This window comes from Passer montanus, unplaced genomic scaffold (genome assembly GCF_014805655.1).
Source record: "Passer montanus isolate IOZ18808 unplaced genomic scaffold, ASM1480565v1 scaffold10, whole genome shotgun sequence".
NCBI classification, from domain to species: Eukaryota; Metazoa; Chordata; class Aves; order Passeriformes; family Passeridae; genus Passer; species Passer montanus.
The window spans coordinates 28,615,007-28,629,502 of record NW_024356505.1 but is presented as its reverse complement, the minus strand read 5'-3'; the positions used below and the strand labels follow the sequence as shown (position 1 = coordinate 28,629,502).

The 14,496-nt window shown below is 37.0% G+C and overlaps 1 protein-coding gene across 1 annotated transcript in view; it reads left to right on the top strand.

Annotated features, from left to right (window-relative positions):
* Nucleotides 1-8,267: 8,267 nt before the first annotated feature.
* The window catches only part of ODAD2 (outer dynein arm docking complex subunit 2), a 66,610-nt gene continuing 60,381 nt past the window's right edge, over nucleotides 8,268-14,496 (top strand). Inside the window, exons 1-4 of the mRNA XM_039709809.1 lie at nucleotides 8,268-8,480; nucleotides 11,278-11,483; nucleotides 12,901-13,032; nucleotides 13,237-13,378. Of these exons, the coding sequence (XP_039565743.1) occupies nucleotides 8,469-8,480; nucleotides 11,278-11,483; nucleotides 12,901-13,032; nucleotides 13,237-13,378 (492 nt within the window). The 5' untranslated portion in view covers nucleotides 8,268-8,468. The remainder of the gene's footprint in view (nucleotides 8,481-11,277; nucleotides 11,484-12,900; nucleotides 13,033-13,236; nucleotides 13,379-14,496) is intronic.

The window sequence follows — 14,496 nt, the reverse complement described above, 5'->3', positions numbered from 1 at the left end:
AAATAATTTTGATAAAAAGGCAACTTTCCTCCCCAGATTGAAGTTCTACTGTAAAACGATTTGGAACGGAGCTATAATCACTGTTCCCATCCATGCAGGACTTCATTTTCATCCAAGCTGAGTGAAGATGTCATATTCATCAAACATATTCTGTGGACTTAGAATTGGGTTTTTATTTTGCTTTGTTTAATAGCTCACACAGTGCAATCACTGTGATGCAGAAATTTAGATAAATACATTATTTTTCTACCAGGCACTGGATTAATGCTCAACCTTGCAACATCCAACTGTTGCTCCATATTAATTTTACAGCCAATTGCTGCTCAAACCCTGTAGCGATTTGGCTTTATTCTGATCTGCACTCCTCTCACAATTTCACATTTTCCCATATAATATTACCGTACCACCATAAATGATAGAAGCAGTCTCTTCAAAACCAGTGATTGCTCCAAGGTGCTTGAATTTCTGCCTTGAAATGACCTACAAAGAAGAGAAAATGCCCTGATGTCAGTCTTGGCTTTCTTTCTGATTATATAACAGGGGAAAAATGATACTTTTTTTTTTTTGCTTTTATTTTTATGTTAGTTTTGTAAAAACTATGCAGAGAATTATCCAGAATTACTATTGGTGATTACCTAAGGAGTGAAATGGGGCTACCACAGTAATAAATGGGAGGTGAATAGCTGGGAAGCATTTTAACCTTCTTTCTAACCATGTAGTGAAATTTTGTCTTCATATTTGCACCTCATGCGAGAATCCGCTCTTTGAGAAAGAGTCAAACTCTCTCTCCCGATTAATATCCCCACATTACAGTCCAAAATGCTTTTCACCAATAACTCTCATTTTTTCTCTAGGAAAAGAAATTCAGAACTGGAGACTACTTATGACATTCTATTTCTAATTTTAAAACAATCTCCTTTTCACACTCCCACCACAAAACAAACAGCCCAATCCTTTTTTCCTTTTTCCCCTTGAAAAAGGAGGCAATTTATAGAAACTACTAAGAAAGCAAAAGGCATTTGAGCATGTCAGTAGCATTTGCTTGCAAAGGTTTTATGTTTGAAAGCTAAAAACACTGTCCGCTGTGTACAAGCCACGCTGTCTGCAGTATTGCTTTTAATATCAAATTATTGTAACTGTCTAGCACCACAAACTAAACCTATAACTAAGAGGTGCAGCTAGCAGGTTTTCTGCATACATTTAAAAATAATTCTCTATTTTTACTTGCCAGAAAGTTGAATTTCTTTCAAAATTGCAAAGGTGCAAAGTGATTCTGGATACACGCCACTTACAGTAATTTGCAGGGTTATCACTTTGTCCATTACACTTGGCACACATGTTTTGGATACATATTCTTGCTTTGATTTTGGTGGGGGTTTTTTTTGCTTTGTTTTGTTTTAATTTAATCTCTACTACTTTGGAGAAAAGTATCACTCTTAAAGTTCCATTAAATAGTATAAATTCAAATGCCTGATTTACACTGAAGTCTTAAAAGGCTGCTATATCCTTCTGATTGCTGCACAGAAACTGTATTAAATTTGTAGTTATAATCTCCTCACAAAACCTGTTCAGCTCACCAATGAACAAGTTTTAAAAGACACAAGCAGTTTCCACTGATGATGAATTGCTAAACTATTAAGGTCAGAACAATTAACTAGTTCTAGGAAATGCATATATGAAAAGGCATAGATATGAAAAAGCATAGACATTATTTCTCCCTGGAAAAATATACGCAAAATGGGTTTTTTGTTTTTGTTTTTGTTTTTTTTTTCCAGGGAAGGATCAATCATAAAAATAAAGAGAATTAGCCATTAACCTGGAAAAATATACGCAAAATGGGTTTTTTGTTTTTTTTTTTTTTTTTTTTCCCCAGGGAAGGATCAATCATAAAAATGAAGAGAATTAGCCATTAGTGCTTTCTGTCTGTAAGGGTTGTACCAGTACATGAACAAATCAAGGTGTCTCATTGAGTCAATACTTAGTGACTTAGTGACTTCACCTGTAAAAATCAGCATTTAAAAACAATTTCAAATTTATTCATATACTTAGAAAAACCTGCTTCAAAACAGCTTTCTCCCTCAGTATTATTATGCACACATATTTTTTTGTAAAAATTGCAATGTGAAATATTACATGAAGAGGGAATTGAAGTTGATGATGAAAAAAGATAATGTAGGAATTAAAAAGTAAAATCTTTGAATGTAATTATTCCCTACTGAAGTATTACAAAACCAGGAAAAAAACAACCTAAGTTTCACTGAAGTGACATACCAATATCTTAAGGCCCCTAATTACCTGACTTTTTTATTTTTTCAATGCTACAAAGAAAATAAATGAACGAATTTGCTGCATCTTTCAAAACCATAGTCCTCTAGCCTAGTATTCCAAATATTACTGCAACACAGTTACAGTCACCTAGTCATTACACTAGACTGGTAATTTCTTTCAAATTATAGTCAAAAATATTCCAAAATTCTGGGTAGTAGTAAACAGAAATCAACAAAAGGGAAAAAATGGCCACCTACAAATAGAGGGAAGTCTAGTAACACAGTTCACATTCTGAAATATTTTAATTTTTATTGATAGAAACTGATTAATCATATTCAATCTTGGACTGTAAAACATGAATCCCATCTGGAAGCCATTTCTAAAAACGAGCAGCAGAATCTCTGTTATTGTCCTTGTTCAGAAAATAACAGTGCAGATATTATCAATCTATCACTCATTAACCAAAATATTGTCCTTCCTTATTTTCTTTGAAGATTTTTGAGTAACTCTTTCTATGTCAGACACCATGTCAGACACCCCTACACACCTCTGCCCCTTGCAGGAAATCCCACTTCAAAAGTATCCTTTTCTGTTTCTTAATTTCTAGAGAGTGCATTACACAATGTCCAAGCCTGAAAAATGCTCACTGCAAATAGTCTTTCATTTTTTGAAGCAGTAATTACCCAGTAAACAAGATGCAAGTAGGGGAACACAACACAGAAATCGGAGACTGGCTGAAAAAGCAGTAGTCTTTTCTTTTCTAAAGATTGGGTTTTAAACATTGTTTTCCATAGAATCTTGCTTAAAGAAAAGACATTAACAATTCATCATGTCCTCTGCTTCATTTTGCATCCTCATGTGCGTTGCCTCTTGAGCTGAAGCCCTGCCTCTCCACAAAGCACTACTCCCCAGTTAAAACAAACCCAAACACACAAAAAAACCCCAAAACAAAACACAACAACAAACAACAACAGATTACCAGCAATTAAGATGCATAAAAATGCTTGTTAAGAACTCCAGGCACCTAAATGTTGCCTTTGAACTGACACAAAATGAAATAAAAGCATTGTTAAACCCTTTACATCAAAGCAGTAGGACTTCAGGATTTTTTGTGAATGCAAAAAATATGTAAATTTTGCAAGAAAGGGAAGCTAATGAACAATAAAAGTAAATTGATTAATATTACATTGTTTTCTGCTGATTTTCAGCCTGCGTGACAAACTGCCCATGAGGCTGATCAGCTAAACTGCTATTTAACAGGAGGACTAGCTGGTATGATTGACCTTTTTTATTTTACGTTAAGCGTCAACAATGTTTTTTACAATGGGTGTTACTGTTCTGCTTCAACAGTAATAATTTACACCCTCCTCTATAATAACGTGAGGAAAAATATACACAAAAAATTGCTTGCACATTCTGGCTGCAACTTTTAGATTGTAAAAAAAATTTCCACTTGCTTTACTCTCCATGTTAACAAATTCTTCATATTCCCCATTTCTTTGTGCCAGTAAGAAATGATCTCATCTTTTGTTACTGGCAAACATCTCACCTACTGTTTTATGTCTTTTACATTCAAAATGTAAAAATAACAGAGGAAAAAAAACATTCCTACATAAATGTACTACTACAAGTTTACAGAATTAGCCAAACATGGTGCAAATGCCATCTCTGGGCGGATGCAGTTCCTGAGTGAGCTGTTTTTGGGAACACATTGCAGCTTTATTGTCTGCAATTTTTTGCACACTTATTTTGGGACACCAAGAGAGTACTTTCATATTTCTTTAAGTAATTACTTAACATTTTAGCTCTCAGGCAAAATTTTCTTCCAAGATAACCATTTATACTCTTGTGCTAGGTAAATGAAGGACTACTTAAATACTTATTTTTCAGTGACAACTGATGTAAGAAGGCAAGATTCCTTGTCATCCAGCAAGAAATAACTGAGTGTAACCAAGGGAATAACTCAGAACTCAAATACCAATGCAGTAACTGCAGCAATGACTTGCTACAGCTGATACATGTCTGAAAATATGCAAAAAAAACCAACTATAGAGCACCGAGACTACAAGCAGGAACAGAAATTGTTCGTGTCAATTCATTATTTTCAAGACCACAACCCTCTATAAAATATGTTTCAAATTTAATATTAGATTCAAAAACTTCTTTGTAAAAGGGCAAGAGGATGGGGACCAAAACATAGAGACCACATGCTATAAATATTTCTTTTGTTTAAATGTGTAATTTGATTTTATGAGGGCAAACTGCAATATTATATGCTCAAATCCTGCAGAAAGCTGCAAACTCATCAGCTGAAAATAAAAGTAATGGATTAAAAATTGGTTGATTTATTCAATTACAAGGTGACAACAATCCCCAAATGTGAAAACCAAATGTAATCCTAGAATGTAGTAGTTGAGGAGCTTCCAAAAGAGATGAAGACTATTAATGTCATTGTAATGGAACTTGGTGAAAGGATCTTTAGAAACAGTGTTGAATCTATTTTATAAAAAAAGCTCAGACTGAAACACAGGGCAACAAGGGATATAAGATGGCAAAAGAAATTAAGAACTTGCAGTCTTTGCAGTTGAGTCCAGAGGAACTGAACTGGTTTAGCCAAACAAAGTTAAATCTAGGAGAAAATATTCTAACCCAGAAAATGGGTGTAAACTCTGGGAGGAAAAGTAGCTGTTGAAAATAAGGTAAAGAACCAACATTTGTACAAGAAAAAATACACAAAAACTAGTATACAAATTGAGGTTATACATTAAATCAGACGGTTTCTAGGCTTCAGAAGAATTAGAGCAATCTTCCAGGAGAAACGCTATACTACAAACTCAGCATTTGCCAGCCACAAAGAAAAAAGTGGGAAACCTCTGACTCTTGAGCATCCACAGGCATTGCTTCTAATACCAGATCCCAGCAGCATTCCTCACTGCTGGCTTGCACAATCTGCTCTGCTTTTTCATTTCTGACTTACCTGTTCCCACAGAAAGTTCCACTGGTAACTACACCTGAGCTAGTTACCAAAGCTGCTTTTATGGCCAGTCGGGATGCACAGCCTTTGAGGGCACACCATCCCCTTTCTCTCTGCCATTGAAATATCTTTTCTTCTTGCAGTTCAGTGGAAAAGAGTGATCTCATTTAGGAATTCTATTTCTTACTCCACCGACTTCTTGCTTAAAATACTCAGCTCTGTGTGAAAACTCCCTGTCTTCACTCCCCACCACCCATGGCAGGGATACTTTTATTCCCTTTCACATTTTGTTTCTTGCACCTTCTGCCCTCAAAATCAGTTTTTAAAGAGTCATTAGTTCAGTAAAATGAAGAGATTTAATCCCTTCTGGAAATGCATTCATACATAGTATTCCACACAGAAAAGAAATTGCATTAAGTCTTTAACCAGGCTTTTAACGAAAAAAAAGATAAAATTCTCTTTCAGTTTTACCTAATAAAATTAGTAATTTTCTCTCTTCTCTAACTTAAACAAGTAAAGCAAGAAAAGCCAATGCTATTCTTAAACCATTACTGTGCAGATTGCATGTACTTATACATAGTTACTGCTAGAAAGTTTTGGTAAATAAAATGTATATGGACAATCATCCCCATGCAAAACGGTGTATTCATCCCATACTGTTATTCTTTGAGATACACCCCACACATCCCATGACCTTCCTCACTATTAGAAGTTTCTTACCTGGCTGATTTCTCAGCTGGTAAAATAACTCTTGGCTATGTTGGCTCTGGGGTTGGAAGCTGGGTACTTCTGCTGGACTGTCCCCAAAAGGATTATTTTCCTGTGCCTTCATAAGGACACATGCACTGTAGTGCTGAGCAGAGCTTCCCAGCTTCAGTCAGGGCACAGCAGGTAGCCATTCCTTCCTAAATCAAATCTGAATCAATTTTTATTCATCTGATAGGGATTTTGAGGGACACAAATAGCAGAACTGGAGAGGTAGGGAAGTCAGAGAATATAATTATTTTTGGCTCAGTGGTATGAAAGAAGAGACAGTGCATGATGAGTTCAGTAGGAACTTTGTAGCAAAAATTTATCCAGAGCGATGGCTCATTCAACAACATATGGATTGATAATAGAAATTCTGTGTTTGGGGCCATCTGTTTGTGCATGCACAGAGCTGTGTTGTCCTCAGTATGTGAAAGGAGTTTATTCACTAGCGCTGCTACCTATTTCCTTCACTTCCTTCAACAAACACAAATTATACATTACATTTCCTTTAACAATAAGCGTTTCAAGCATGATCTGTCACGCTGCCTCAAGAACTAGAAGTGGTCAATCTTAACCTTTATTAATTGAAGCTGTATTCCTGTAACCGCTGGCAGCCAGGGAAAGGTTTAAGCCGTACTGGCTAAAATTCAAGCTAAAAACCGTTCGGTGCTCTTCCCTTAACCTCTGGTGCAAGGTAACTCTAGCTAGTGCATTATTTAACTCTACACCGAGGGCACACAGCCCGCTTGACGAGTTCAAATGTCGCTCCCCTTCCCTTCCGACGAGGAATGCCGGCCGGGGCCGCGGCTGCTCCCGCAGTCCCGGTAACGCCGGCCCGTCCCCACGGCAACGCCGCCGGCCATGGCGGGGCGCGGCGCGGCTGCCCCGGGGCGAGGTGAGGGCCGAACGTCGGCCGGGCTGCGTGCGACCCCCGGGCTCCGCTGTGGCCCTGCTCCGGGCCCCCGGCTCCCTCCCGCTCCCACCCCAGACCCTGCCCCGCGCTCCCCACACGGCCGAGCCCGCCCTGGGCCCGCCGCGCTCGGGCGGCCCTGGCGAGGCCCTCGGCCTCCCCGGGCTGGGCGGGCGGGGCTGCTCCCGCGTCCGCCATTCGGGACAGCGCTGAGGGGCTGGGGGCCGCGTGTGTCCGCCTGCACAGGGCGCTTTTAGCAGGAGGATCCTTCTGCTACAGCCTCGGAGGCCATGGGGGTCGCGTCTGTCTTCCTGCACAGGGGGCTTTTAGCAGGAGGATCCTTTTGCTACAGCCCCGGGGGCCATGGGGGCCGCGTCTGTCTTCCTGCACAGGGGGCTTTTAGCAGGAGGATCCTTCTGCTACAGCCTCAACAGAGGCCTCCTGCTGTCGGCTGCCGTAATTTCTAATAGTAACGGGAATTAAGATGAAATAATCAGTGTTTGCACCTGATTTCCCCATTTCTTTAAAATTTGCAAGTTATCTTCATCAAGTCCCCCTTCCCCTCTTCAGGGATTTAAATGAGTTTAAAGAATCTATTCGTTCCTAGATAGGTTTATTTCAGATCACAGCATATTTGACCATTTGAGAGCTCGGTTGCTGCTAGCACTGTTTGATTAGTCTTTAAGTAACAGTTCTTCACACTTTCCTGTTTATAGGTCCTGTGGGTACCTGTGTGGTGCCTCTCTAGTGCCTCATTGCTCTTGATCTGAGGCACTGTGTTACTGTGGGGCTAGTAGAGCTTGCTTTGGTCTTTTTATAAATGATAAGCAGTTCCTTCTTCTTTCAGAAGAAGCTTTTTAGAAATTACTGCTCTCTTTTCTCCTTCTTTTCATTTTGGCTCCCTTCTTCCTCTTGGGTGGGTTTTGTTTAGACCCTTACATGTGTTAAGTAGGGACCAGAGCTCTTACATTTATTTTGAAGAGAGACTGGTGTCCGTCAGGCATAACTCCACAAATTTATTTCCTAAGAGTTTAAAAAGCCAGGGAAATTATGACTTGGCACATTTTTTAATAGATGAAGCTCATAAAGCTCAGGCAGCCAGGTCATGTTATTTTCTGTGCCTTTTAGACATCTGCCATCCTGCATGCGAAGCTCATATTTACTTGATTGTTTCCCATAAACCATAAATTCTTTTCAGGGGAACTACACAGGGTACAATTAACTGATGGCTATTGCCTGCAAAATCCTGTGTAAGATCTTGATCATCTGTTGGGGTCCATGGAGATGACCCACGCGTCTTTAAGAAGTATTTTTGAAGTTTAGTCAACTTTGCTGAGCATATTTCCTTTATCTAATTCATTACAATATGACCTTGGTGCTCTTTTGCATTATTTTATAATGCAGATTAAATCACCTGTGTAAGGCATAACTATTAACAATTTTAAATGTATTCTTTTTTTTAAGGGTCAGCTAAAGGGTAAAGATATTGTCTATGAAAGAAAAAGTGATCTATATAAAGACATAGTCACATTTTTAAGGGGGAGATCACCTAGATTTGTAGAAAATATGGCTAAACAGGTATGTATTTATTGATACTTGGTGTACTTCTTTGTGCAAATGTACATTGGTAAGAATTACATTGTAAATCTGGCTGAACATTTATGTTCTTTATCAAAGATAAATCTATGATTAAATGAAGAATTTTAAAGATGGAGTGCTTTTTAAGTTATTATTTGCTTCAGTTTTAAAGATTTTTTTGGTTTTTTTTTGTAAATAGCAAGTAGTGCACCATTTCATGTGTTGCTGTGTCATACTTTTTGGTGGGGTTTGATCCAACATGTGAGGTCAGCTTCTAGTTTTGCATGAAATGTTTTGTCTGTCTTCTGGTCTTGTTCTTTATGGAGCAGTGGAAATGTTAAAGCAGGAAAATGTGATATCTGTATGGAAAAGGTCAGCTTTTTATTACAGTATTTTTCTGTGAAGAAAACCACTTAAATTTTTATTTTTATTCTTTGTAACCCAAACATAAATTATTGTCCAACTTTCTTATGAGAACTGCCTGATTTAAATATCAGAGCTGAGAGTTAAGTGTCGAGTTTACACACTTTATCTTGATTCAGGGACTGCAAAATGCAAGTGTTTTGGTTTTTAGTTAGAGCTCTATACTAGCTAGAATCACATAGTACCAGTACAATTTTAGTTGTTTCCTTGTTCCTGATAAAACTAATTTTTTTTTAGATTTCTAGTGTGGTTTTAGTGGATTACTTGAAGGTAAAATTCGTCACAGGCCAAAACCTGTTAAGAGTTTCATTGTGGTTATTTATATGCAATTTTAATTATTGCAAGAAGGAAGTAATTAACAGAAAAATTTCCTTATCCTCTAGTGCTGATTTTCTGGGATGCCGGGCTGATACCTATTTTTTTGAGATACAGATATTTGAAAGTTTTGAAAGAACAGAACATTTATACAGTAGCTCATATTAACAGTATTGGAGTTAGAATTGTGAGTTGTTCTGTTGGAAAATGTATTAAGTTCCAAATTCTTTATTTATCTCATAGGTAAGTATTTTTTTAATGTTATGCCTACGTATTGGTTTACACTTCATAAATAGGACAACATATGAATGTTTTTAGACATTGGCTTAATTTATTTGAATTGATTTAGCTTCATTTGTAAATGAAAATATGGTAACATTTTACTATTTTTTCAGATCTAATCCTAAATGTTAATATAGAATAATGTTACTGTTGATGATAACATGCCTTTATTTACTAGTTTTCTGCCCTTATGAATATATTGTAGCTTTTAAAGTTACCCTTAATAAGTCACACTTATTAAATTAGAGCAAATAAACAGAACTTACCCTGCTTTCCTTCAATTTTCATGTAAATCACACACTCATCATTCCCTGGCTGTGTAAATAAGTTTATGCAGAAGAGTATACATTATACCTTTTTAATGGTTTTGGAATTTCATATCATCTTGAATTGCTGAAGAGCTGGTGTAGTACATTCTGCTTTCTACGACTGGAATTTAAACAAGTTAATATCCTAGAGTTGCAGAGCATTTGTATCTGAGGAAAAATCTTCTCTGCTCTAGAACTATGAAATGCAGAGAAGAACTGTATTTCCAAGTTTGTCTAAATGAAGTAAAATATGAGTGGAAATAGTTTTGATTTATATTCTCAGGAGACGAGAGCTTCAAAAAGCTCATTACATACAAATATATTGCAAAACCAATTAACTTTTATAATATCTGCCTGGCCTTGTTTAAGCTAACATTCAGAATTGCTGTGTTGGCATATAGTGCCGTAGCAAACATACTTGTAAAAGTATGCTTAACTGATCAAGCTGCAGCACCAACTCCCCTGTGATTTATCTAGTTTATCATGTGCTAAATTGTCTTGTCTAGAGTACATTTTCAGAATGAGAGCATTAGCATGAGTTAGTTTGGAATGAGACACTTGCGTTGGCAAGGCTTCAACAGCCGATTCTCATCAGGGTCCAGTGGAAAACAGACCCTGCTGTGACAGTCTCCTTAAAACTGCCTTGAATCAGGCACACAGGAATGTCTTCACCTATCTGGCACTGACAGCTGCAATAACAATAATAATAATAATAAGTAACGATCATATGTTGACTTTCCTGTAAAAATTGAGTGTGTTCCAATAGAGAACAAGAGTTGACAAGAGTCCTTTCTGTTCTGTATCTTATTGATTAGCCATGGTACCAGACACTGACAGCTGAAGGATTGGTAGGTGCCACTCAGCTCCATTCTTGTATGTGACTTGTTCAACAGTGTTTTGTCCTGAGAGACAGAAGATGAAAAAAATTAAATGGAATGTGTTTATATTAATTCTAAACTATATCAAATTAAATTACTTGGAACTGAAGTCTAGCAGTTTATGATAGTCTATTTTAAGTTTTATGTCCATTACTTTTTTTGTGGGAATTTTTTGTAAATCCTTTATGCAGGGAAATGGTTTTTATGTAAATGATCCATTGAAAGCAGAAGGCTGACTTTGCATGTCTAAACCTTAAAACTCATTTGAATCTAGGTTCTATAAAAGTGCTTGTGTCACAGATTTTTGACATATAAAAGTCAAACACCAAATATTCAAGAATGTTCCTGAAATTCCAAATTTATCAACTTGATTTACTTAAAAAAACTTCAGCTTGCACATGACAACTGCTGCTTTTCAAATTAATGTTTTGTTCTTTTAAAGACAATGTAATTTTGTGCTTAGAATCTTATTCTATGTTTAATGCATGCAATTTTAAGCACAGAGTCCTAGAATTTTGCTTGTAACTTACTGTTTTAATATTCGTTATTCACATAGCAATATGAGTGGCAAACCATGTCTCTTTTTATTAGGAACATAATTTTTCTAAAGAACCAGCACACGAGAAGAATTATCAACATGTGGAAGGTGCTGAGATTTCTGGCCAATCAAAGAGCCTTCATGATCTTACAGAAAAGACTGAATGTGAGAAAGGGAAAAGTTCTTCAGCAGGACCCACTGGCCATAGGTTAAAACCATATATGAAGTGGAAGAGCAGTGGGCTTTCTGCTTCCCAAAGATAAGTAATTTTCTTTAAAATTGAATTTGCCTATAGATCTATCTAAACTGTGCTAATGGTAGGGATGCGTGTTACAGGTTTCCATTATTATCTTAACTTAGGAGGAATAAAACAAAGCTTACTACATGTTAATTTCCAAGGAGAGAGTTTAGACTACCAAAGAGAATTCTTAGATTTTTTCTGTCGTGACAACTTTGATGTTGTTATGACATTTCCACAGCAAGGCAGGGGAGGAACTTGCAACCATCTGCAGTACTGGTTCTCCAGGACTGTGATACCATCATGTTTTTTGGTGTAAAATGCCTTTTAAAGCAAGACTGATTAGAAAACCTGATCTAAACCACACTTTCTGAGTGAGGTGAAAGAGGTCCTGAATGGAAAATCAGAATGACTCTTGTTACTGCCACTTGATTTCATATTACATGAGCTACTTCTCTAGCTCTGCTTAGCAATGATATTCACTGATGAGATTATCTCAAAGTTTGAACACCCGAAATGGAGTGTGTATATATTGTATGTTGTTGGATTTGTCTTCTGAAATCAGTACTCTGTTTTGATTTCATGTTTCCTGATTTTATGTAAGTGGAGGAAGAAGAATATCTGCAGAAAAGCCTTTCAATGTCATCCTACAAAAAATAGTATCTTTTTCAAATCTACCAATTTAATAAGTTGCAAGAAATATTTTAAGAGATTTTGGATGTGACTTATGGTTATCAGTTAGAAAGAAATTGGCTTTCCAGAGCAAGAGCTAACCTTTTTCCACAGTTATTGATGAAGTCTTGATGTAGTGAAATTGACTGCAATCATAAGTAATATTCTCTTTTTTTTTCTTGTGACTGTGATAGAGTGACTGGCTCAGGCTCAGAAAGACATTTTGCATTCACAGAATTGTAATTTTGGGACAAAAAAAGCACCAGAGATTGTGGCCAATTAGAACGAGGATTTTTTTGGAATATGAGGAAAGTAATATATGTTGTATTCAGCATGATCAAAGCTGTGGAACATCTAAGTGTGTGGAAGAACTAGGCAGACAAAACTGCCTGGAAATAAGATGACTAGTGGAGAAGAAGAAAGATACAGAAAGATACATGTCTAGGGATGGTAAATAGGAAACAGATAGTCACTGTCTGTTCTAGGACAAAAATAAGGGCATCAAATGAAAACAAGCCAGTGAGATCAGTTCAGAATAAAGGGAGAGATGTCTTCATATGCCACATAGCTAAGCACTCACATTCTTTGCCAGAATACAGTAAATTCATTTGTTTATGTGAGTTCAAAAAACAACCAGTGGCATTTATGGAACTCTTCATCCATTCAAAACTGTTAATGCATGGACAATCAGGAGTTCTCTGAATCACAGTATGCTGAAGAACATACTACAAAAAATAATTTCTGTGTTCTTTTTTTTTTTTAATAAACCCCAATCCAGTGACAAGGTTCCAAAAAAATACTCTGAAGCAGAAGGGAAAAGGAGAACTGTACCTCTGAATACAAAAAAGAAAGCCAGTGGCAAATCTAAAACGGTTAAAATTCAAGAAACTTCAAAATGGTATGGGTGACTTATTTTTCCTTCCTCAATTTTGTAATTTTTATTTTCCCTATCTACAGTAATTATCACTATACCTACCATTTGGTAATGTTAGTTGCATTTTTTTATTTATTAGGCAGTGTTGTCATACCTGTTTGAAATATGCTTGTCCATATTATAGTCTACAGCTATTTGAAATTGGTGATTCTGTTTATTTATTTTTAGTAAAGCCTCCAGCAGCCTTGAAGATGTTAGTGAAAGTTCCTCAGAGGCTGATGAAGATGAACAGCCTATACGTCGTCAGGAAGGAAGCACTGATTTGTCAGCAGAATACTGGGGAATTCAAAAACTTGCAAAATATGTAAAAGTAAGTAAGCACTGATAAATTATATAAAAAGTTTAAAGGTTACATTTGAGGAGACCAGACCAGTTCCTTATCCTTTCCTCTTTCATTATACTTTAGTAAAGCCCTGTGGTGTAGTATTTTCAAATCCTGGAACTGTGGACTTTCCTATCACGCACTTTCTTTTTAATCTGCTATTTTTGGCTTATATAGCCCTTTAGATTAAACCATCTGTTCAGTGTTATTTAAAACGTAAGATGGCATAATCTCTTTATTAATTATTGGGTTTCTATTTTGCTTTTTGTATGAAACTTTCCAAGAGATTTCTTTATGTGGATAATAACTTTCAAGAGTTTTTATTAAAACTGAATAGTTGCCTAGTGTCTTTCATCAACTGTGATTAATGCATGTCTGAAATAATTCTAACATGGTCTTGTGTCTGGATAGATGCTTTAGTGGACAGGAAAATGTATGATAAACAGGCATCTTCTAAAACAAACCAAGAAAACGTTTTTACACAGACTTGTTGAAAATCTTTTGGAACCTATAAATGTAGATAGTTAGAATTCTGACTAAGTCTGAAACAGATCAAAACCCCAACAACCCTGTACTATTCTGGAAAACTCTAATTATGTTTTTCCCTCAGGAGAAGTTCTTTTACAAGTTCGTACTGGAATTTATGTTCTGTTAAGTTGCTAATAAAAGCACTGGCTTATTTGTTTTTTTGAGTGCAACTACAAAGAATACACATCCGACAGATAAAATGATGGTGTTGGCTTTTGGTGCAGCAGAAAGAGCAAGTCATATGAGGAGCAGCTGAGGGAGCTGGGCTCGTTTATCCTGGAGAGAAGGAGACTCAGGGGTGATCTTATCTTCCAACTGGATGAAATGAGGTTGTAGCCAGGTGGGGGTCAGCCTCTTCTCCCAGGCAACTTGAGATGGGACAAGAGGACATGGCCTCAGGATGTGCCAGGGGAGGTTCAGGCTGCACATCAGGAAGAATTTTTCACTGAAAGGGTGGTTAAGCATTGTAACGGGCTGCCCAGGGAAGTTACCACAACAGTGGAGTCACCATCTGGGGAATGTTCAAGGAATGACTGGATGTGGCCCTTGGTACTGTGGTTTAGTTGACGTGGCAGTAC